Source organism: Canis lupus, chromosome 1, assembly GCF_003254725.2.
Source record: "Canis lupus dingo isolate Sandy chromosome 1, ASM325472v2, whole genome shotgun sequence".
Classification (NCBI taxonomy): Eukaryota; Metazoa; Chordata; class Mammalia; order Carnivora; family Canidae; genus Canis; species Canis lupus.
Genome location: NC_064243.1, coordinates 904450 through 928817, shown reverse-complemented (window position 1 = coordinate 928817; position 24368 = coordinate 904450). Strand labels below are relative to the sequence as shown.

The window sequence follows — 24368 nt, the reverse complement described above, 5'->3', positions numbered from 1 at the left end:
CTTCCTTCTACGTGATAAGTCCACGTGGGCCTGGAAACCTCGGAAGCAAAGGGATTTTACCCAAACCCTTGACCCAGGAGACCTGCCTCCCCTCTGGGCTTCGGCCCCGGCCAGAAACCCTCACACTGGGGGTGATGGAGATCCCCACTCTGGCTTGTGTGGAAAATGAGCTTTCCAATGCGTGGACACAGTGCCTTGGGAATCCCAGGACGGCCCTCGGCTGCAGGGCACAAGCTCTTCAGTTCAGAACAGCCACAGGGCTCGTGAGGAGCAAGAGAACGCTGAACCGTGGGAGGTTTACTGTGTCTTCAGTTCTGCTCCAGACGTTCAAGCTGCAGGTTAACGGGAAAAGCGAGCCGCACGCCCAGATGAGCAGGGCAACCAGGTCTGCGCTCTGCAGGGTGCCCACAAGGCTGGCGCTGGTGGCACACCTCCTCCTCCTCCTGTGGAGTACCATAGGCACCCCGGACCACGGTCCCCGGGTGGCCGTTGTGCAGCACAGCCCAGATGGCGTATCACCCCATGGCGTAGCTCAGGGCGCCCCTCAGAGTTATAGGCTCCTTCCTAGACTGTAGTACCATTGGCCATCAGGGTCCTCCCGGACTGGGTCTCCCCCAATGTCCCCAAGGCATGCCGTGTCCTGCTCGCCTGTCCTGGGTATCCCCTGTTCTGTTTTGCTTTAGTTTCTGAAATTAGTGCTGAATCTGGACGTTTGCCAGAATTCTGGCTTCGTGTTTTGGCAAAATGGCACGTGCTGTCCCTTAGGAGGCAGGCGTTGGCAGCCCTCTACTGTCAGCAGTTGTCGTGGAGATGCCTTAAAGCAAGATGGAAGGTCTGGCCTGTGCGCTGCCTTGGTCCCTCTAGCCACAGGACTCCCAGGGTGCTAGCCACAGCCACCACTGCCCCATGGGACCCAGATGTCGGCTGAGGGCTTCTTGGGGGTCATCAGAGTCGTGTTGGCTTTGGGCTCCAGGGCGGACAGTTGCCCATGTCTCAGCACTTTTCCCAGTGGCCGGGCCCCCGGTCCCCTCACCCAGAGACATTGGAGGGAATTGCAGGCACCACGTGGTGACCAGCTCCATCCACAAGGCAGTCAGGGCAGCGCCTGCCACTGAGCACCTGTTAGTGGGTCGGTGTGTCAGATGTGAGGCGGGAAGGGTGTTTGTATGGCTCGGCACAGGTGTGTGACAGGGCCCAACCTGGCTAGCGCCAGTCCTAGGTGGCTTGGCCGGGCATGAACCGGCAGTCAGTGAGACCCTACGGCCATAGAGCAGCTCTTTGTGCTGACTGCACCTGCTAGGTCGGCCGTGGTAGGTGGGGAGGGCCTCGCGGGGCCGTGGGACAGCAGGCCACCGGCGTGTAGGCGCCAGGAGATGCTGTGAGCTAAGCATTAAAAAAAAAAAAAAAAACCTTCACGCCTTCCTCCGAGGAGGAAACAAAGGTTCAGTAAGAGTTGAAAGTTCTCATGGGAAATGGGCAGTGGCAGCGGCTCCGTAAGCAGTGGTGATTCAGACTGGGAGTGTGGGGCCCCTTCTTACCCCCAGGAGGCCTCACCCACGCACAGAAGAGGCCCCGGGGAGACTGCGACCCGCTTCCCGCGCTGTCACACCAGCTGCCCTGCGCACAGGGCAGGGCCAGTGGGGTCCCTGGCGCACAGCACAGGGGAGCCAGGCTTCTGTGCCACCTGTAGGTGCCGGCTCCCCAGGCAGAAGGGGAGGCAGGAAGGCTGGGACAGGGTTCCTGCCCCCGGAGGGGGAGAGGTGCCCTTGTACTGCGGTGCAAACAGCAGGCGCTCGGCAGTGATTTAGGCCCGGCCCCACTGGAGAGCCAGGCCGGTGGGCCCTCGTGTCGCAGTAGCTTGCTGGCCTCTGGCGGCAACGGTAGTAGTGATGGGTGCAGGCCATGAAATTTGTTTCCCGAGCACAAGGACAAGCATTTTTAAGATTTATTTATTTGTTTTATTATTTTCTTGAGGGCGGGAAGGGCTGAGGGAGAGCTGCCCCGAGCCAGCTCCATCTTACCACCTGAGATTTCCCGAGCCTTCCAGGCGCCACAAGAACAGGCATTTGTAAAACTTTGTGTTTCATAAGAATTCCAGATTCATGGAAGGTTGCAGAGGTCGCCCACAGCTCCCATCCCTGACCTGTTAGCCAGTTGGCCCCTGGGCCCTCGCGGGCTCCCAGGGGAGCTTGGCGTCTGTGCGAAGCAGCCCATTTACCATCCACACTGCTGAGCAAGGTGGCACCATCCCCATCATCATATTATAGTTAGGAGAACCCTGTAGGAATTCAGGAGAACCACAGTAATTTGCTGGGAGCTCCTCAGGCTCTTCCCCAGAATAGAAGCCTCCAGAAGACGAGCCCGGAGGGTTCCCAAGGGGCCCCAGGCTGCGTGGCTGCGGACCTCCCAGAGTCCCCTCTGTGGGACTTCCTCCTGTGCTGTGTTTTGAGAATTCGCAGCCCACAAGCGGTCTATGAGAGCATGTCCCGCCGCACCTGGTGAATCCCACCTGCTGTAGAGGACGGTACTAAGGACAGTGACTGCCAACTGGACCGGCCTTGTAGGCTGTGCAGGAGCAGGCTGGCTGAGGGCTGGGGGCTGGGCCAGGGCACACAGGGTCCACACTGTCTTTGGTGAGACTCTGTAAGAAATCGAGTGGATTTGGGGCACTTTGGAGGTTTTCACAGGAGGCATAGAAGTAGCATTAATACGTTGCATTCGGTGTGTTTGAAGGTGTGGCATCAGTGAAGGAAGTGTTGGCAAATGTCAGCACATGTCAGGCCCGCGCCTGTGAGGTCCTTACAGCTGCCCTTGAGCATCTCCCGCTGGTGTCTGGGGATGGGTCAGGGGGGTCCAGGGTGCACCATCATTGATGGAGGCTGTGACTCTGGGCGAAGGAAGTGACCAGGGAGGTGGCCCAGACCTCATAGGGGGACTGTTGGGTCTCTGCTGTGGACAGCGGCAGCAAATCAGAACAACCCCAAAATCCAGCGGGCAGCACTCATCACGGGGAGGAAACAGGACACGGCAATCAAGCCATCATTAACAACATGCCATGACACTGAAAACATGTGATTTTTTTTTTTTTTTTTTTTACAAAGCCAGGGTATCCAGTTACATATTTCGTTTTGTTAAAAGATGTCCCCTTACCTCTGAGAACACTCACAGATGCACGCTGGGCTTGCAGTGACATCTCGGGAACTGCCCTGACTGCCCTGTGGCACATCCCTCGTCAGAAGTCTCATTTGGCTGCTTCGTGGTTGCTTAGAGGCAGCACAGGCATTTCCCGCTCCCTCCAGCCCATCCTGGGCAAACAGATTTTCCACGCACGCGGCTCCATCTCCCTCCAGTTGCTCACATTGCCGCATCATTTTCTCTAGAGATCCCTGAGCTTTGTCTACATGGGGAGAAACACGCCGGACCCAGGGACTCGGGGTTTAGCTTGCTGAAACCGAGTTGGAATGCGCACAGCAGGCGGCAGCGCCGAGGGTGGGGCTCAGGTGCTGCAGGGACATAGTGGCCCGACCTGTATCTTGGTGGAGAGCAGGACCCAGACATGTCCTGTAGGGTCAGCAGGACCCGGTGCCCAGGGGCACATGGGCTCCCTTTGCGGATTACCCTGTTCGTTGTCTGTGCAGCAGGGCGCCAGCACGTGCTGCACATCGGCCGCCCCTCACCAGCGCCATGGTGATGAGCCAGCTCATGTGACTGACGTCCTGTGGCGCCATTGCCTTCCGTGTTCCCACGGCCTTGTCCAGGAGCCTGGCGGCGAGCCGCGCTCGCTTGTCTTGCGGGGTCTGGGGACTGAGGGGCTGGGCTGGGGTCGTGGCGAGCGCACTGTGGACAGGGGCCCCGCCACGCCCCCACTGCGTTCCACAGCCCGCCTGTGAGTGGGGCCGGGGTCGGGACCGGGCCTCCCGGCTCTCAGGTCAGGCTCTTACCTGGCGATTTGGAAGGATTTTCCAGTGGTCCTGGAACCTGTGTCCTGAGGGAGGTTGAGGAAGGAAAGTCCGCGAATCGTGAATGCAAGAGGTGTCGAGCTCGTTCCAGAACCTCGTCCCGAAGGCCCCAGGCAGGGGGGTCGGCCAGTCCTGGGGCCACTGCATGGCCTACTCACTAGCGGGAGCGTCAGACGTCAGATGCCGAGGGAGGCGGTGCTCAGGACGCGCCAGCCTGGCCCGCGGTGCTGCGATGATGAGGAGGTACTTGGCATCCGCGTGTAACCGCTGTGTGTTCCCTTTCAGCCCGTCTCTCCCTGCCCTGGACTGGCAGCTGCCGTCGCGCTCGGGACCCTACGAGCTGAGGATTGAAGTGCAGCCCAAGCCCCACCACAGAGCCCACTATGAGACGGAGGGCAGCCGGGGGGCCGTGAAGGCATCGGCTGGAGGACACCCCAGCGTGCAGGTACTGGCGTCCCCGGGGTCCATCCCGATCGTGGGCGCACGCGTTTTCAGCTGCTCGTGCCAACAGCTGGCTCGGCGTCTCTCTTAAAAAAGTTTGTTATCTCCCAGGTTCTCTGATCAGCCAGGGATGCACAGATAGTCCAGATTTTCTCCCTAATGTGTGGAGTGGCAACAGTGAGGGGCCCTGTAGCTCCTCCTCCTGCCACCTGAGGTCAGCTGCGGTCAGTAACCCAAGGCTTTGTATGACTGTGGGAATCCCCCTCAGGGGTCCCGAAGCTGTGAGGGGGAGGCCTGTCCCCTTGGGGGGTGTCCCGGAACCGCAGGGGGAGACTTGTCCCCTTTGGGGGGGGGGTCCCAGAGCCACGGGGCCATCCGTGAGTCATCCTCCTGGTGGTGTCAAACCCTGGGACCCGTGTGGCAAGCTGAGGCCTTGTCGTTGCCTCGTCCAGACAGATGCTCCTCTGTCCCCTTGTCCTCCTGGGCACACATTTGATTCAGACGTGATGGGGAAGTGGGAAAAGGACCCTGAGGGTCTGCACCATGTTCCTGGTGGCACCGGCAGCAGTGTAGACAGGGTGTCCTGTGAGCCCCTTAGGAGACATGACCCCAGGAGTTATTCCTTAAGGTGTCCTGGGTTAGCACATTTAAAAGAAAATAAATAGAACCTTGAAATGAGAATGTTTATATTTGACGACCTTTTCTGTAAGAGCCTGCGGAGACAAGTGTGGTCACAAGGCTGCAAGGTGTCCCTGTCCCCCCACCCCCCATGCCCACGGTTGCCACCCGTCCTGCGAGCTCAGAGCTGGGGTCGAAGGGACTGAGAGCTGCCACCAGCCCCCACCCCGCTTCTCACCCAGACCTTGTGCCCCACCCCAGCGGCGCCCAGGTCTGGCGGTCCACCACCCCACATCCCAGCGACTCCCACAGCAGGTCAGCAGGAGCCAGCGCAAGGTCCCAGGGCCAACACTTAGTGAACTCTGCTACTGTGAGGCGCCATGGAGTACAGTGCTTCCAGGGGCCGATCTGTAAGCTTCCTTCCTTCTGAAAGTCCAAGGTTCTCGGGGTGTGCTCTTGGCCAGGGGCCTTGGGAATGCAGGTTCTCTGGCCTACACCGACTGCGGAGCCTAGAGCGTCCCAGCTGGGCCCACGATCTGGTCCCCTCTGCTCCCCACCTTGGGGCTCGCCGCATGGCATCTGTCCCCGTCTGTGCTTCTCGGTTCCTTGAGCAGGACCTGCCATGAGGGCCAGGGCGTCCAGGAGCTCAGTGCTCCCAGGGAAGAGGCACCACAGGCAGTCAGGGCCAGGCTGGGGTCTCCTGCCCATGGGTCAGGGTGGTTCTGGGTGCTGGTCTCACACCCCAACACTGGGGGGCACGAGCTTCACTCGGCTTTAGGGCTGGAACATCTGTCACGGGGGCCCTGGGGGCACCTTGGTGTGGTGATGGCGAGGACATATGGGCACAGAGGCTGCCACCGCGTGGACAGTGGATCATAGTCACACGTAACCAACAAGCTGTGATCCTCCTGCCCAGCCCGCTGGGGTGCCCTGCAGTGGCTGCGTGTGGATGGTCTGCTCTCTTGCCCAGGTATAGGCGGCAGTGGGCCGGGCTCTCCTGCGTGGGCCCTGGTGCATCAGAAGGGTGCTCCGCAGGGCGCTTAGCATATTTACTTTATGCTGCTTAGATAAGTGGAAATCCTGCCAGGGAACAAGCTCTGGAGGGAAAGGCTGTCTGTCCTGCAATGGTCAGCAGCCCAGAGCTTGTGGGAAGTCAGGGCGGCCAGGGCCTATGGCCGTGTGCGTGATGCCAACTAGTGCCCACTTACCTGGCCCCAGCTGGACAGTGTGGGCTCCTGCCTTCGTGGCGGGTGAAGGTGAAGGTGCTGGTGTTAGTGGGGCCCCAGGACAATGGACGCGTAACTCTCGCTCCTGCTGCCACTCGCGCCCAACACAGGTGGCTGCTGCAGCGAGGAACCAACAGCCCCAGGAGGAGAGACTCGGGTAGCAGACCAATGACGGCCAATGGCCCCGCTTCTTGAAATCACAGCAGCAACAGCGCCGGGCCTGTGGGGGAGCCTCCTGTGGGTACTTGCACCCAGTGCGTCGCAATGCAGACTCTAGGGGCTCTGCTTCCGCCACTGAGGATGGCCCTGCGCTCCTGTAGGATGGGGGCGCTGCACCCTGAGCATGTGGGCACTGCCTCTGCCACTCACCCCTCCCGGGAACCCTGCCCCCAGGGCCTCACAGTGGTATTTGTCAACTGTGTAGACATTACACACAGAAGGAGGCATTTTGGAGGAATTAACAAAACTTGAAATCCTATTTAAAATTTCCTACAAATCATGTCAGATGAAGCGAAGGCCAGTGGAAGAGGCTGGTTGTGGGTTTAAATAGGAGGAACTCTTGCCACCCCCAACAAGTAAGATGCAGAAAGTAAATGGTACTCAACAGAAAACGTCAGGTGCTGCTCAGGGTGAGAAATTAGTAATTTAGTGTTTTCTGATGGATCTGCAGCAGAGTGCATGTCTGTCTATGCAAGTGCGAGGGGAGCAGTTACAAGGGGTTTTGGGGGTTTGTTTTCTTCTTCAGTGGGTGGACCACAAATTGGATAAAAATAGAATTTGTGGACAATTATAAAACAAATGAAAATAGAAAAGTTTCTTAGTTGCTGCGAAAGCTTGCTAACCACAAGGTTTTATTCTGTGCTGGGCTATTTTAGCATCTGCCTGATGAGGGGCTGCAGCACCACACCCACTCCTCCCTCTGCTGGGGCTGGGCCACCCATGGGCTGTTCCCAGGAAAGCTACGCACCCATGGGCTGGGCTGTGGCCACTGGGTCCTCGGGCTGTGGGCTCTGGTCCGGGGAGACCATTACTGGCAGACAAGAACTGTTACATGCACTCAGGAGCCCGATAGAAACCCGCCGTCCTGCGCCTGCTGCTCATCAGACTTTCAATCCTAAGTGTCTCCATCAAATCAAAGTCGTCTGCAGAGTGGATACGTCCCAGCTGGGCCCCAGAAGGAGGACCTGCTCTTCTGGAGCGTCTGTGACCGCAGGAAGGAGCACACCAGCCGCCACCCACCCCGCATCCAGGACACATAGCACCATCTGAGGCGTCCTTCCAGGCACAGTCAGACCATGGCTGAGGGGCAGGAGGGGCCTTCAGCATTCTTGGAGTCTTGCTCTGTTTCTGCGTGTGCCTGTGGTGTCGCTCAGGGCTTGGGCGTGCAGCAAACCCATGGGACCCCAGCCCACGTTCCGTTTCTCCTGAGCACCTGTGTTCATGCCCTTGGATTGGAAGGATGTCAGCAGCCAGCACTTGGGGCTGCTGCGCTCTGCCCTGGGTATAGTCCAGCTTGGGTCAGTCTGCAGCCGTCAGAGGGAACAGCCCCTTGGGGAGCATGGGCATGAGGTCCCCCAGGTTCTCAGAGGCCTTGGTCTGGGGAGGGCCTGCCATGAGATCCACCTTCCCAGGGGTGGCCCTCCTCCGGGCTGCTGCTTGCTAACCAGAGACTCAGGCCTGAGAGGCAGGGGGTTCCTGCTTTGTTTCTGCGCCCTGAGCCCACCCTCCCCGCCCTCTGCACAGTACCCAGCGCCTCGTACACAGAGCAGGCCTCAGGTGAGGGTGTGGTGGGTGGACTCCAGAGACCTAATCCGGGGAGGGTCTCTTGTCCCCCCCCTTACCCCCGCCCCTCAGGGCCCCAAGCAGCGACCTGGCAGATGTCGCTGACCTCTGACCCAGGGTCAAAGACTTAAGCTCTGTTTACCAAGTTACCAAAATAACTGCTCGATAGCATCTAGCCCACCACACAGAGGCCGGGCCTGTGTGAATAATTAATAGGTCCCTGAAACAGAAAACCCAGGGAAAGTCTTATTGGGCTGTAAACAGTGTTTGAGGGCTGTACCTTGTGCCGTTAGTTAGGCTGTCCAGTCAGGCACCAGTGGCCAGTGTGCACCCCCCCACCCCAGCAATAAACAAATTGGCTCTGGAGCCTCTGCAGGATGTGGGGACACCCAGGCCCAGGCAGCAGGGTTCCCCCCCCCCCCCCGTGGAGCAGCTGTGCCCTGGGGTGCAGGTATCTCCTGGAGCCTCTAGGCCTCCCTGGGCCCCCACAGAGCAGGCCCAGTTTTCACTGCCTGTAGGGCTCTGAGGGCAGAAGCCCAGGACAGATACACCAGGGAGGACACCCTGCTCCCAGGTCTCGGAAACAGGCAGAGACTTCCTGCTACTATGATGACTCATCATGTTATGCACCCCACTGCTGCCCCATACGGACGGGGCTGCAGAGCGGTCTGGGTGCTCCCAATGCCCACAGCACCTTTCTTCTCACCCAGAGGTCTGTCCCGTTGTTTCTCTTGAGTGGTCACAGTGGGTGCTGCCTCCTATGCTCAAGGCAGGGCTGTTAACCGGAACGCCAGTATTTTCACAAAAGGCGGATGGATGGTCCCAAAGTTATTGCTTGATGGCAAACCCACGTGGGCCCAGCAGGGTGCAAGCATCTGGCATGATCCACAGAACAGGGCCCCTCGCACGTGGAGCCTAGATGCCACATTGTCGGAGGTTAGAAGCAGATCTAACAGCAACCCAACCCCGGTCAGCCCCGTGGCCCAGTGTGGCAGACCTGCTGAGGGTGCAGATTCGTGCTCCACAGGGCTGCCTCTACCCCTGCAGCCGTGTCCGGGCAGGTGGTCCACCGAGCACACGCTCTTCTATCGGCGCCACCTTGTCCTGCACCCCTGCTGCCTGGTGGGGCGCATGGGGGCCGTCTGGCCAACTGTCTGGCTCACTGCACCCCCAACACTGGCAGGCACACCTGGAGCACATGCCCGGCACCACTGACATATGTCATCAGCTCTATGTCAACAGCCAAGAGCATGTCCCCCTGAAGCAAAGCCAGAGAGACGCCCCGGAGCCGGAGCCGGAGCCACTCCACTGCATGTGTCCCTGCAACCAAGACGTCGTCACGAGGGAATCATCGCAGGAGTGTTGCCATCTCCGGACATGTGGCAAAGGCTCGTGAGCTCAGGCAGGTCCTGGATGTGGACGTTTGGACACCGGTGTGAGCTTTGTGGGTCAGCTGAGCTGGCAGAGGTGTGGTCTGGTTTTCCTTACAACCCAAATGCTCACTTGGGTGTAAAGGCCGTGTCTTATGTAGCCATGGAAGCTGCCAGAAATCTTCTGATTCAAAACCTTGGCTTCCTTTTCCTTGCTGCAGAGATTTTAGGATAAAGTCGCCACAGGCTCAGAGCCTCTGCCCATCGCCCTTAATGACACCAACCTTCTAGTAACCGCATGTGGTTTCCTGAAACGTCCTTTGAGGGGCTTTCCCATGTAGACACAAGTGCTATGTGCTCACTGCGGCTGAGCCCCTGAACCTGTCAGATGCAGGTGAGATGCGGGTGTTAGGCAGTTTAACTGGAGTCAAGGGTGAGACATCATTTTTAATAAGAATGTCGAAGTATGGGATCCCTGGGTGGCTCAGCAGTTGGGCATCTGCTTTTGGCTTAGGTCGTGATCCTGGGGTCCCGGAATCGAGTCCCACATCAGGCTTCCTGCATGGAACCTGCTTCTCCCTCTGCCGATGTCTCTGCCTCTCTCTCTCTCTCTCTCTCTCTCTGTGTGTGTGTGTGTCTCTCATGAATAAATAAATAAAATCTTTTTTTTTTTTTAAAGAAGAATGTCGAAGTAGAGAACCCCACACCCCTGCTGTCACTCCTGACAGAGGCCGAGCCACAGATGCTGGGTGCCCTCAGGGCTGGACCTGGTGGGAAATCCCTGCTCTGGGTGCTCTGAGGTTGCCCCTCAGCCTGGGGTACCAGAAACCCTGGTCTTCAGACTGGGAGCCAGGCTGTCTGCAGGGGGACAGGATGCTGGGTGTCACCCCCCCTGGGGCCCCAGGAAGCACAGGCTGGCAGAGGAGAGGTGCATCCCCTAAACAGCCTTGCTCCTCCATGCAGGACCCAAGGGTTGGACCAGGCAGAGGGGCAGCAACCTGTTCAGATACCCCAGTTTTCACCCTTTGTCCTGCTGCATGTCCTAAAGGCTATCCCATCTCGAGGGAGAGGTCTCTGGACTGGACAGTTCATAATTGTCCCTGCTCAGGGCTGGTGGGCGCAGTCCCCGCCAGCTGGGCTGCCCTCAGGCCCCTGCTCTCCTGCCGAACAGTGGGCTCTTGTCTGTGACTGAGCGTCCTGCTCTGTGTCAGCACAGACGCCCCTCGGCCTGGCTGTGGGCCTAAGTGTGCCAAGGTGGGACACACAATCACTCACAGGTGGCTGTCCCTCCTGTAGCACTGGCTGCTGGGAGGAGGTGCCTGCCTGCCTCCTGCACCGGCCTTTGTGTTAGAGCCCTGCCCCCGCTGCTTCGGGGTCACTGACAGCAAACACCAGGGGCCAGGCATGGCTTCGGGAAGGTAACTGCACCTCCAGCCACCTCTGTGCTCGGACAGTGGCCCATGACCACCACCTCATGTGTTTATGGTCACACTGACCAGGTGTTGCCCTGCTAGGACTCATGGCCTGCCCTGAGGAGGAGGGAGGTCAGGGAGCATGACCTCAGTGGCCTCTAAGCATGTGAGGGTCCCTGGGTGCAGGGAGGTCAGTGCAGGTGATGGACACGAGTTTTGTCAGACCAGGGCTGCGTGGTGGGTACAGTGGCCTCTAAGGGAGCACCACCCCATGTGCCCGGGGGGGTGGGTCCTGCAAGCTCCTGGGAGCCCCTGGATGTGCCCCTGCAGGTGTCCTGCACCTATGCAGATGCCAGCCTGCCACGTGATTGGACGTGGCTTTCTTAGAAGACGGATGTTTCTAGAACTTTGTTGTTGCCTCCCCGTGGCCAGGGTCTTGGGGTTGCTCTGGGTTCTAGAATCACCAAAGATGTGTTTGCTGCTGTCTTTTAGTTTAACGTTTCCTAATGGTTTCTGGGACTCATAGGCACTCTGTTTCTAGATCATTTCTTTCCCTCAGCAGAAAGTCAAGGCTTCTCAGCATGTTTTTAATTAGAAATGCTAAATGTAGTGTTTCCACGCAAAACATTTTTTGATCCAAAGATAATGTAATTTGTTTTCTCTGGATGCATCCACGCACGTCTGTGGGAATCCCATCACGTCCCCCACAGCGCCCCACCAGCCAGCTCCGCGTGTGACCTCTTGGGGTCTCCTGCACTTGGTCACCTCCAGCTGCAAAATGGGCACATTGAGGCGTGAACTGTACTGTCTGCAGGGTCAGCCCACAGGGGTCAGGGCTGGGCAGCCGATGAGGGTGCCCTCCCTCAGACATGGCCCCGGGTGCCTTGCTCCCACGGCGGGATGACACACCATTTGCCACGAGCTGGTGGGCCAAGGTCCTGCCATGGCTGTGATGGCGCCCCCAGCCTCCCCTCTCTTCCCTTGCCTCCGCCTGTGTGCCCTCAGTCTCAGTGGGAGCCAGCCTGTGACCGTCTCTGCTCTGCTCGGTGTCCACACAACCACTGTGCCCTGCGGCTGGAATGCCCTGCGTGAAGATTCCTGCAGCGCTCCTGTGGTGCGGTTGCTCCAGCAATGGGGGAATCCTGCCCCTTTCCCTGTGCCCAGGGGAGGGCTCCTTCTCTGGGTCACTCACTGGGCAGGAACCGCATGGCAGGAAAGCTCGAGGTGACACACTGGGAAGTGGAATCAGGGAAACAAGCCTTGGACCAGAACCTTCTGTCTCTCGGCGTCCCGATGGGTTGCTGATTCACAGACGTGCACCAGTTGACTGGTGGGGGTTGCAGAGCGAGGAGAGCTGGTCCTCTACCTTTGATCCGTGTGTGGGCCTTGCCCACCTGTCCTCACCTGGTCAGTGGGGGCAGGTCTAAGGTCCTTTCTTTTCCCTTTTAAAGATTTTATTTATTTATTCATAGAGACACACAGAGAGAGAGGCAGAGACGCAGGCAGAGGGAGAAGCAGGTTCCACACAGGGAGCCCGACATGGGACTCGATCCTGGGACTCCAGGATCACACCCCGGGCTGCAGGCGGCACTAAACCGTTGCGCCACCAGGGCTGCCCAGGTCTAAGGTCTTGACAGTGAAGGGAACGAGCCAGGCAGTGAGGAGCAGTGAGGAGCGTGCTCCTGGCCCCCCGCCCCCTGGGAACATGAAATTCCATGCCGCCAGTGGCAGCAAGTTCACTTTGCCAGAGCCGGAGAAGAGGCCGACCTGGCTCGTAGAGCCCCGGGGGTCGTATGTTTAGGTAACTTGGCAGGCAGGCATCCTGGGACGCAGGGGGCAGCCAGGAGACATGGGACTCCAGCTCCACCCGGCAGCTCCCCGACACGGCACATCCGCCCATGAGAGCAGAAATGCCAACAGGTGCTTCAGAAGCCACCTTTGCTGTGTCTGGTTCTGATGAGTGCCCCTGAGCCCCAGACACTTCTGTGCAGGTGCCCCCAAGGGACCCCCAAGCTCTGAGCCTCTTGGTCACCTCTGTTTCATCCGTGTTTTGTTACAGATGTGCACCCACCCTCCAGCAAAATCAAATACTGGGACTTTTTGAGTGAACAGTTGATGGGTATAGTCCTTGGAAAGTTTCAAATCTATTGTTAACTGTAGCCATCCCATTAGCAGATGTGAGTCTGTTCCCAGAGGCAGAGCACTGTCCCTGTCTGGTCGAGGGTCGTGGCCAGTGGTCCTGGGGGCATGGTCTCGGGGAGTCTGTGCTTCCCAAATACTTACACAACAGACTCATTAGCCACAGCTCTCACTACTTTTTATTCTTTACTGTTTCAGAAAGATAGAAACATTCTCTGTGTCAAAACGCAGGGAACTCTAGAGTGAGCTTGTTGTCCTGAAGGGAACAGTGCACAGCCCCTAGAGTGCTCCTGTTGTCAGGACTGTGACCAAGTGCAGCCTAAGTGCTGGGTAACTCTGCTATTAGATGAGGAGGAACCCGGTCTAGGACCTTTGTCAGGTCATTCACAGGAGGAATTCGCAGAATTTAAGTGACATCATATAAACTTAGCGTTGCTGTTGGATGTAGTGCACACACTCACCACATGCACACACATGCACCTACAGGCATGCATGCACACATGTACACCTACAGGCAGGCACACACATACACCTACAGGCAGGCACACACACTCATGCACACATACACGTACACATATACGCCTACAGGCATGCATGCACACATGTACACATACATGCATGTGCACCCTTGCGCACACACATGTACATTTACAGTCATGTACAAGCCACATACACATGTGCACACATACATACACAAGTGTGTACACATATATGATCCTCTGTACTGTGTGTGTGTGTGGATGTACATGTATGTGTGGAGGGAGTGACTTCAGCCTCCTGGCTCTCTTTTTTTTTAAGGTGTTATTTATTTATTCATGAGACACAGAGAGAGAGGCAGCGACACAGGCAGAGAGAGAAGCAGGCTCCCTGCGGGGAACCCGATGTTGGACTCGATTCCAGGACCCCAGGATCACGCCCTGAGCCGAAGGCTAGAGCTCAACCGCTGAGCCACCCAAGCACCCCCTCCCGGCTCTCCTACTGTGGCACAGGGTATGGGGCATCCATCACCAGGTCCTTTATCTTTAGGTTAGAATCCATGCAGCCTGAGATCATGCACGGACCCCTTCTGAAGGGTAACCTGGGCCCCCAGAGATCTTAGAGTCCAGAGCCGTCAGGGGCTCTGTTGGTGGGCCTGCAAGCTGCTCTCCTGGTGCGGAGACTCAGCCTTTGCTCTGTGCGTCCGGTCTTCACAGGTGCACCTGTGTGGATGGTGTGCATAGCCTTACCATGACGCTGTTGGTCTTCCGTCCATACTCTCCCACATAGGGTCTGCTGACCACACCCCCTACCAAACCAGATCTCACAGCCCAGGCAGCTCTGGATGCAATCTGGTCCTCACTTCGACTGAATCTCCCTTCCCTTTTCCTGAGAAGACAGCACAATACCAACATTAACATCAGAAAACAAGCCCATTTTCCCCGCCCTCCTTATGTCCCTGAGTGTTTTTTTTTACAGGAAGGACTTCAAATCTTAAGTTACATGGTTAAAAGTAGATGGACTTTTGCCACAGAAACTGTTGCCTGAGTAAAGCTGTTAAAAATGACTTGGCGTTGCCTGCGCAGGACCATCGCCTTGGCCTGCCTAGTCATCCTGTTAGCAGCCTGGCCAGGAGCCCCTTCCCGACCACATGCCAGCGGTTCTACCTGCATCCAGTGAGACACACACCTGCTACATGCAGACACAGACTTCTGTAAACATCTGCACACATGTGCACATGCACGCTCACATGCTTGCGTACACGGCCAGGCTCTTGAGGGGGATCCTGAGTGTTTCATGCAGCGGGGAGGCTCTGTTCTGCAGAGATTGCGCTCAGACCCCCGTGAAGGCTCTGCTCACACTGTTTTTAGCAGGTGCCTAGGGGCATGGCTGAAAAGAGCAGGGGCAGCGTCTGGTGAAGGCCTGCGTGGATCCATCCGTGTGTTCTCAGGCAGATCAGGAGTTCTCCGATGGCAGGCTCCACATGTCAGGCCTAGTTCTGCTCTTGTCCGGCTTTCTTGTGTTCTGCTCCCTTAACAAGGTGTCCATGGGCAGCAGGTTGCTGTTCGTCTGTGTACCATGGCCATCTTAGGCATGAGGTGGTGTGACAGCTAGGCTCTGCCCCCTGATGCAGTCACTGTCACGCCATCACCTCCTGTATCAGGTAGCAGTGCCGTCAGGTAGAGACTGTGCAGCTTTCCTTCTGTCATTTGGGAGGGAATGTGCGTGGATGTAGGAAACCCCGTGTGGGTGCGGGCGCAGCCTCCCTGTCGGGCGGTGAGGATTCAGGACCTACCCTAACATGAGGGTTCACACTACGCAGGGCCACAAGTTACTGTGGTCACTGCAAGTTCACGTTAAAGCGTGAATCCTGATTGCAAGCTGGGCTTCCCTCCCTGTGGTTCCTTTGGGCTTCGTGTAAAGAGGTGAATTTTACACTGGCTGAACAGCAAGCCGTGCCACCGCGACCCTGCCTGCACGTGTCCAGTGGCGCTCTCAAAGGGTTTTGCCCCACTTGTCACTTATCACCCACCCCTGAGTGCTGAGGTAAGCACAGGAGCTAAAAACAAACATTCTTACGTGTAGAAAACTTAGCAGCTCTTACACCTTGAAAATGGAATAATACATTTTGTTTAGTTGAAGCAAAGAGAGGTCATTGTTATGACAGGTAACTTTATAAATACCGTCTTGACAGATGGTGAACCATGCCGGAGGCAGAGCGCCCATGTAGGGCAGCGTGTGGACTGTTCAAACTGCTTTCCTGAAAATGAACTTCATGTTTTGAATAATAGATGTTTATCTCCCAGGTTAAACCTTAAATATTCCCATTTTCACTGAAATGACATGTTTTTAAAAGGGTGAAGTTGTACCCAGAATCCACTGCGCTCTGCATGCATTCAGAGAGGCGGCCCAGGGAGGCCCTGGGGGACGTGGGAACTGTCATTTCCCAGTGCTGTGAGCGAGTGGGGCTGCCTCCTCTGCCACGGACACGCCTTGGCCACATGAGAGGCTATTCTGGCCAAAGACTCATTTACGCCTTATTGTGTTAAATGTCATAGAAAGAAACCGCAAGTGGCAGAACAGGGCAAATCAGCCCTTAATCAGGCTCTGATTTTACTTGCACGTCGCCTGTTATGAAAATGTAGATTTGAGTCCAGCACAACACAAAGGCTCCTTAGCTCATTAAATCTGCAAAGGATTGAAGTGACCCTCCCCCACAGTGAGGACACAGGATTGAGTGGGCCACACAAGCCGGTCCTGGCCTTGACCCTGACCCAGGCGTGCGGGTGGGGATGCTCGTGTGTTCACGAGGAGAGCACTTTGTCAGTGAGAACTGCCTGGGAACGGGCATTGTGGACAGGTTCTCCACATGTGGTCTCAGTGAGGTGCTTGTGTGCACAGGGCCGCAAGACCGTGTGTGGACATGCAGGGCTGAGAGGAGCAGCCCTTCCACACATGCTGACCCCACGGGCACAGCATCCCCGGTCCCTCTGCAGGCATCTCCCCAGCGGTGCTCCCTGCCTGTGTGCACACGCCTGTCGGACACGTGTTTGGTCCACGTGTGTCAGGAACCTGTAGATCTGGACCATATTATTTTAATATGAAGAAGCCACTTTGATGATGACCACGTCCATGGATGCGTGGGACCCTGTTACAGGCACTAAAAGATGAAAATGGCGTGCCCAGTGCACAAGTTTCGGGCCACAAGCCTTAACCACACACAGCACCTCTGTGTCTGGGGAGCCCTCCCGTGAGCGTATGCATGTGTGCACGTGGGCTCTGAGTGTGTGGGGTGTGAGTACACACATGCCCACGGGCGTGCGTGCACAAGTGTCTGTGTTCTCCGTCCATGCACACCGTCTGCAGGAAGCACTGGGAGATCCCTGGGGTGATGGTCAGAGTCTCCCTACTGAACCGCCACATGGTGCACACGTGGTGCCTGGGCCTTGGCCCTGCCCTGTGGCCTCTCACGAGTGCCCGGTCCTCTTCTGCCCAGCGGGTGGCAGGTGGTGGGCTGGGCCCAGACATTCAGTTTGCTGACAGTGCATAGATCTGCCTCCTGAACAGGTGTCGTCATGGGTTGTCCTCTGGGAACTCAGAACCTGTAAGGAACTTATCTTCTAATTAAGTTAAAACAGTAAGTACATGTGTCTTTCTGAGCCTGATTTTGATTAACGGCTCACTGCTGCCCTGCACATGTGGAGAGGCAGGTGCTTGCTCCTCTGGGGTAACGGACTCCTAGGGTGGATCCCCATGACTCCTCTGTGGTGTGACTGCAGACGAATGTGTTTTTTATTCTAAGTTGGGTTGAGGGTGAAGACATTGCTGTACTTAGAACAAATGTTGTGAGGCCCTGGGTGCAGGTGGTGACAGGGAAATGGGTGCTCGTGGACAGACCTCCGGGCAGCGTGACCCGGGCACAGCTGGCCTCTTCAATCCGACCTGGGGCTCCCCTGGGGGCTTGGGCTCTCCCCCACGTGGGAAAGAGGTGCATGCACTTGGCATGTGGATACCTGCATTCTCTGGAGACGAAAGGTTTGCCACCCGAAGCTGGGCTGGCCTTACCTTCCTGCCTCCTCGTGGCAGCTGATGGGCATGCGCCACTCACATGCACCTCTGATTCCATAAAGAGCACCTTCCACCTGAGGCCAGGGGAAACGTGGGGTGCAGACAGGAGTCTTCAGAAGCAAGCGCTCAGCCTGGGGCCTTTTGTGTTCCCATGGCATCTCGCTGGCCAAGGAGGCAGGACAGTGATGGTGAGTGGCCGGCCTGCATCCCATCTGAGGCCACGGCTGCACCTGGGTAGCCCCAGACCTGCCCGCTGTCCCGTCAGCCTCCGTCAGCCTCTGGGCTGCTGTTCCTGCTTCTCAAGTTTATTGTTTTCAAATTGGGATGTCAACACGAGTATAAAAGCTGCACCAGTATAGGCGGGATATGCGTGAGGCCTGAGCCCTGTTGCCACGAGCCTGGCCACGGCCCTGCCGCCTGCACAGAAACCTCCCGCTGGTTCACACGGGAGCCCCATCTGTCCCCCCCACCCCCCTGGCTGTTCGGGCCTGCACTGCAGGGCAGGTCCCTGTGACCCCATACCAGCCTCCTTGTGTGGGTGAAGTGACCTCAGGGTGCCCTCCCACCTCCCTGGCCCTGCCACATGCCCCTTGGGTGCCCGCTCTGTAGCAGGTGCTCTGGGGTGTCACGCTCACAACTGTGCTCCGTGGGTGGGATGGCAAGGACGTGTGTCTGCTCCTCAGGGCCATCCTTCCGTAGGTTCTCAGAGAGCCCCCCATGCCTGCAGGTCAGGGTGCTGGCTGCTGGCCACACGACTGCAGGCAGGCAGCTGGCCTCCAGGCTCCTTTGAGGCACTGGTAGCCCCCGGCCCCGCGGGGTCATCTGGCAGCGGCGTTAGAGCAACTGTCTGTTGTCGAGGAAAGTGAGTGTGACTAGGAAACGCAGAGCCAACAGCTTGGGATTGCCAGGCCCTTCCCAGGATCCAGGCCCTGCTATGGGGCTTCCTGCCATGGCTGGGGACATGAGCTGGGGGCACCAGGGCCGCAGGGAGCCCTCACCTGTCCCAGGGGCAGAGTGGCCCTGAGCAGGGCAAAAAGGGGCCAACTTTGTGTCTATCTGGAGTGTCCTGTGTCATCAGGACATCAGGACAGGGTGCAAGGGAGAAAGTACCCTATCCTGGGGGTGCACATGTGAGTTTTTTAGGGGGAAGTTTTCTGCAGACGGCTGAGTGCTGTTTCTGGGAGGCGCCAGCAGCATGTGGTCTTTATAGCGGACAGTGTCACAAGCTGCCAGGGAGACACATGAAGGGAGGAGGTGGGCTGCAGCGGGAGGCTTTGCGGGGACGCAGAGCCCCTCCCAGCTGCTGCCGGCATCTTGGGTGCTGCTCAGGGTGGTGCCGTGGCATGTGTGCAAGATGTGCATGTGGGGGGGGCACACGTGGATGTGTGTTTGAATGGAGGCAACAGGAATGCTTGCAGCTCACATGGGTCTAGGACCATTAGGGCGCCCTTGGGGTGGTATTCCTGAGTCCTTCACTGAGGGGCCGGGCTGCAGGGGTACTTAGCACCAAGCACCTGCTGCATGATTCCCTAGCAAGTCAGCCTCTGCTTGTCAACGTTTCAGTGGTTCTGGGCCGTTTTGTGCGCAGGTGCTTACCTGGGACTCTTGTTCTCTCCGCAGCTTCACGGCTACTTGGAGAATGAACCGCTCACACTACAGCTGTTCATCGGGACGGCCGACGACCGCCTGCTGAGACCCCACGCCTTCTACCAGGTGCACCGGATCACAGGCAAGACTGTCTCCACTACCAGTCATGAAGCCATCCTCTCCAACACCAAAGTCCTGGAAATCCCACTGCTGCCTGAGAACAACATGCGAGCCATGTAAGCCGTGCCTGCGTGGCTGGGGCACTCAGGGCGCGTGGGGCAATGCCGGGCAATGTGGCCAGCATGCCCGCTTCTCCCCTTTGCCCTGGCCCTGGGCTCGGCACCCCACAGATCTGTAGGGTGACAGGTCTGTAGCACCTCAATGGCCGGTCCCGGCTGCCTGTCCACCATCAGGTTGCCCTCACCTCCTGAACATGACACCTGTTCATTTTTGGGTTCACTGGTGACCAGATACAAACGCTGCCTGTGGAAGGAGTGCAGTGCATCCAGGCAGGTGTCTCCTGGGAGGCTCTGTCGCTGCTGCCGCGAGTGGCTCTGAGGCCCGGCAGGCCTGCCCTCTGTGAGCTGACAACTGACCCTCCTGTGGGTGGCAAGGCCCATCCTCATGGCTCTGCCCCTCCCACTGACACCTCTGGACGCTAAATGCAGTGCCATTTCCCCGTGCGGGTGTGTGGGGCTCCGTGGGCCTGGCAGGGGGTGGAGTGGGGCACCCTGAGCTGCACATCAGGGACTGATGACCCGTGTGGACTCTTGTTCTGGGCAGCGTGGACTGTGCCGGGATTCTGAAGCTCCGAAACTCTGACATCGAGCTGCGGAAAGGGGAGACAGACATTGGGAGGAAGAACACCAGGGTGAGGCTGGTCTTCCGAGTCCACATCCCGCAGCCCAACGGCCGGACGCTGTCCCTGCAGGTGGCTTCCAACCCCATTGAGTGCTGTGAGTACCGGAGCCAGGCCTGTGTCATTCTCTCATTTCTGTGACACATTTCCTGTCCTTGTTTGTGTAGATGCATGGACTCTTCCCTCCTGCTTGTGCAGTTGCTTCTGTCTCCGGCCTGCCACATCAACCCCGTGGGGCTGCTGTGCAGGCATTCAGGTTTACGGGCTCTTGTGTGCTGCTGGCACCTGCCGCTGGCACCTGCAGGGAGGACAAGGAGGGGAGCTTGCTCAAACCTTGAGATGCATGCACGGGACCCCAAGATGCATGCATGGGACCCTGAGGTGTTTTCTCAGACCTCGAGGTGCTTGCTTGAACCCTGAGATGCATGCATCGGACCCTGAGATGCATGCATGGGACCCCAAGGTGTTTGCTCAGACCTCAAGGTGCTTACTCAGGACCCCAAGGTGCTTGCTTAAACCCCGAGATGCTTGCACAGAACACCAAGGTGCATGCTTGGAACTCTGAGGTGCTTATTTGGGACCCCGAGGTGCATTCATGGACCCCAAGGTGCTTGTTGAGACCCAAGATGCGTGCATGGACCCCAAGGTGCTTGCTAAGACCCCGAGGTGCATGCATGGAACCTGAGTGGGACTCGGTCGTCGGTCTGGTTGTGGGGTGGAGCAAACTAAGTTTGCTGGCCCGCATAGGACTTGCTTGCCTTCCCTAGTGGCCCCTGGTTTTCCTTACTTTCATCCTTTGTGTGATTCAGGAGCATCCAGCCTTAGGCTTGACACCCTGCTCCTGCAGGGGCTCCATGACCCCTGGCAGTGACTTTGTTGACTTTTGTCGGCAAGTGAGGTGATTGACAGAAGCCTCACAAACCCGTGTGCAGTGGCTGCTCTGGGGGGCGGGACCCGCAGAAGTCTTTGCAGGGTCTGGCGGGACATGCGGCCCACTGTCATGAACAGTGCGGTCACTGTCAGAACGTCTGTCACGGGGTGTGGCTGTCACAGGACACTCACCTGCCCACCTTAGGGAGCGTCTGGGTTTGGTTCCCTCACCTCTGACCTGAGAGTCTGACCCAGTTCGGTGCCAGGACTCCCCAGCCGTGGCTGTGCCTTGTCCCCTGACCCCACGAAGCCCCAGGGACTTCCACCCTCCAGCCCACTAGCTGCAGGAGAACTGCTGGTGTGGAGCTGGTGGCAGAAACGCCCGTGCTTGCCACTGTTTCTGCCCAGAAAGTTTGGGTCGGTGGCCTCACTGTGCCCTGTCATCCCCAGATGACCCAACTGCCCTGTGCTCTGGTCACTGCCTGTCTTGTCCCGGCCCCTCTGGTCCCGCGGCCCAGACAGGACCGAAGCCCCAGGCCCCCCCGTGCAGACACGGGGCCTGCACGCCCACAGTGCCTGGGGAGGGTCTCCCTGTGGCTCCCAGCTCTAGGAGCCCACGCTCTGCTCACCGTGACAGGAGGTCCAGTCGGCTGCTCCTCCCCCGGAGGCTGTGTCTGGGCCGCACACAGCCGAGGGGCCCCTGGAGTGGAAGGCTCACAGAGGACATGCAGGTGCACGCACGCATTCCCCCACAGAGGCTCTCCCACAGATGCACACATGCACGCGCACGCATTCACCCCAGGGAGGCTCATGCACAGACTTACATGCACGCGTGCACGTATTCCTCCCCCACCCCACCCCCAGGCTCACACACAGACGTACACGCGTGCGAACACGAATTCCTGCCTCCTGATTTCCCCATGTGCACAAATTGGATGTGTAATCACCCTGTGTGCGTGGTCACACGAACCTGCGTGGGGCTGCTGCCTCTCATGCAGGAGGCTGTCCTTAGGGTGGCCAGGATGCCGCATGCGGTTGCCCTAGTGCTCCGTGTACGCACCGCGCCCCCTGCCCCAGACCCTGAGCAGCTGCCGGGAAATCCAAGTTCCTGACCGCCTGGCCGAGCCCGGGCACCCACTCAGGCTGCTGCGCGATGTGGGGCCGGGGGCACATGCTCATTCTCCCTGTTCTGACCCCATGCAGCCCAGCGGTCGGCCCAGGAGCTGCCCCTCGTGGAGAAGCAGAGCGCGGCCAGCTGCCCCGTCCTTGGCGGGAAGAAGATGGTCCTATCTGGACACAACTTTCTGCAAGACTCCAAAGTCATTTTTGTGGAGAAAGCACCAGGTACTTCCTGTGCGAACAGGCCGTAGGAGTGTTTCCCCGCTCTGGGCACAGGTGGAATTGGTTCCTGGTGGTGGAGCATGGCCACTCTGCGGGTGTCTGTGTGCTGGGAAGCAGGAGCAGATCTCCTAGCTCTGCCTGTGTCAGCGGGCTGCCTTCCGCACGCTGGCCATGGCCCCTGGCCCTTTGCCTGGACTGGATGGAGGGCGCCCTCCTGGCTGTGCACAGGCCCTGCCCCGGGCCACCATGCATGCCGTCTTGGGAAGCACTGTTCTGCTCTGTGGAGACAAGGGCTTCTCGTCTGGCTGAAGCCCAGCCGTCTTGGAGGCAAGCGTCTGGATGCGGGGCAGCGTGGCAGGCGGTGGGACCTGTACCTGGACCTGAAGCCTCGTTCTTATTGGTGCCACAGATGCAGAGGCAGGTGCTGCTGCTGTGTGAGCCGTGGCACTTGGGTTCTCAGCCGTTCTGCGTGTGTGTGTGTAGACCACTCCGAATGTGTAGACGTCAAAGTGGGTGGGGGCAGACCTCGGTGTGGGGAGTGGTGGGGCATGGTTGCTGCATGTCTCTCTTGTCTGATGTTTGGGCAATAGGCCCCTGGGTGTGCTGCCAGGCAGATGTGCGTGTGTGCGCAGCTCCTGCCCCGAGGACCGTCTGACAAGAGGCCCCTGGGCACCCATGCAAATCACAAACAAGAGCCGGTGAGAGGGTGTGTGGGGCTCGCCTCTCCCAGAAGTTCTCTGCAGCTGATTTTGGAGCTGGTTCCCTGCCAAGCATGGCCAATGGGCATGAGGTCCTTCCCCCTTGATGGGGCTGCTGCCGCTGGGCTGTGTTTTCTCCTCCCCATTTCCTGCAGAAACGGAGAGTTTTCCAGAGAGCACCAGTGCAGGACCCACGCTGATCACTAGAAACCAGGCCAGTGATTAGCATCCACAATGAGGTCTTGATTTTGTGCAGGAAGCTTAAGTGCCTCCATCAAAACGGGCTTGAGAGTTCTGCGTGTTCAGCTCAGTCATCCTGTGTAATCATGCACATAATTGGAAAACACGTTGTGAATTATGGAGAAAAACAACAAGGCATAATGGTCAGAATTTGCGTTACTGGAACACCTTTTTTTGGAGGAGGGTAATTTTGAAATGGTGTAACCATTTGAGCTTTGTATAAACAAGCATGGGTGGGGGGTGCAGCCATGGCGTTCTGCTTGCCGGGCTGCAAGGAGATGCACTGAGATGCAGCCCCAGGTGGCACTCTCCTGGCTGCCACCCAAAGGAGAAGCCCATGTGCCATCACCTTGGCGCCAGGATGGGATCATGGGGTCTCCTGGAGGCTCCCTGCTTTGTGGGCACTGTGAGGCTGCTTCTCAGGGCAGGTCCCCCCGCCAGCCGGCCCACTCATTTCCAGGTCTCTGCTCCATGGCATCACAGTGCCACGTGGAGGTTGGCCGCCAGCCCACAGTGTGGGGACCTTAGTCCCTAGGTGCGTAACCAGCGCCATCCTCACCCAGGGGCCCTCCAGCCACTCCCTGCAGCAGCCTGGCGTCAGGCGCACGGCCGGCAAGCTGCAAGCATAGGTGGCAATGTGGTCAGAGGCCGCAACTGTTGTGAGTGGGTATGAACACTGTGGTTACACCTCTGGACGCTGTCACTGCTTGTGTTTGTATTTAAATGAGGTGGTTTGCATCTCATGCAAGTCACATTTCCAAGAGAAGGAAACCACTTTGACCTCTGACTCCTGGCGGAGGCGGCACTCCACCTCACATGTCCTGATGTGCTCTGTAACTGTAACTGGGCTTTTCCTAGTTGATGTTTTGGAGAAAACACTAAAGTCAATTCAGGTTAAAAGCGCAGCTGTCCTGCAGGGCTCTGATGCAGCCGTTGGTCTCTTGGGAAGTTCAGTCTTCACGCTGCTGCTGGGCCGGTGCCAGGGTGGCGTGTGAGCCGGCAGGCCTGAGCCCCACCATGGAGGCCCACGGGCTCCCAGCTCTTCCCGCTGGGACGCTGCTCTGGGCATCTCGGGGCACCTACCGCCTGCATCTGGGCCTCCCAGCAGCCGCTCTGGGCTTAGGGCACCCGCAACCCAGGGCTTTGTGAGGGTCTCAAGGAGTTCTTTCTGTTCGAGGGGTGCCCACAGCTGCTGTACCTCCTGGAGGGGTGCACTTCCCCACACCCGCGGCAGGAGCAGGTCAGAGATGGAGGGGCGTGGGTGCCTGTGCTGAGGGCAGC

The 24368-nt window shown here is 58.1% G+C and overlaps 1 protein-coding gene across 10 annotated transcripts in view; it reads left to right on the top strand.

Moving 5' to 3' along the window:
* Window positions 1–24368, top strand: part of NFATC1 (nuclear factor of activated T cells 1) — a 96277-nt gene that overhangs the window by 20182 nt on the left and 51727 nt on the right. For all 10 annotated transcript variants that reach the window (XM_035708887.2, XM_035708898.2, XM_025421940.3 and 7 more), the window contains exons 3-6: window positions 4245–4404; window positions 19113–19315; window positions 19863–20035; window positions 22012–22152. In XM_035708887.2, coding sequence (XP_035564780.1) covers window positions 4245–4404; window positions 19113–19315; window positions 19863–20035; window positions 22012–22152 — 677 coding nt within the window. The remainder of the gene's footprint in view (window positions 1–4244; window positions 4405–19112; window positions 19316–19862; window positions 20036–22011; window positions 22153–24368) is intronic.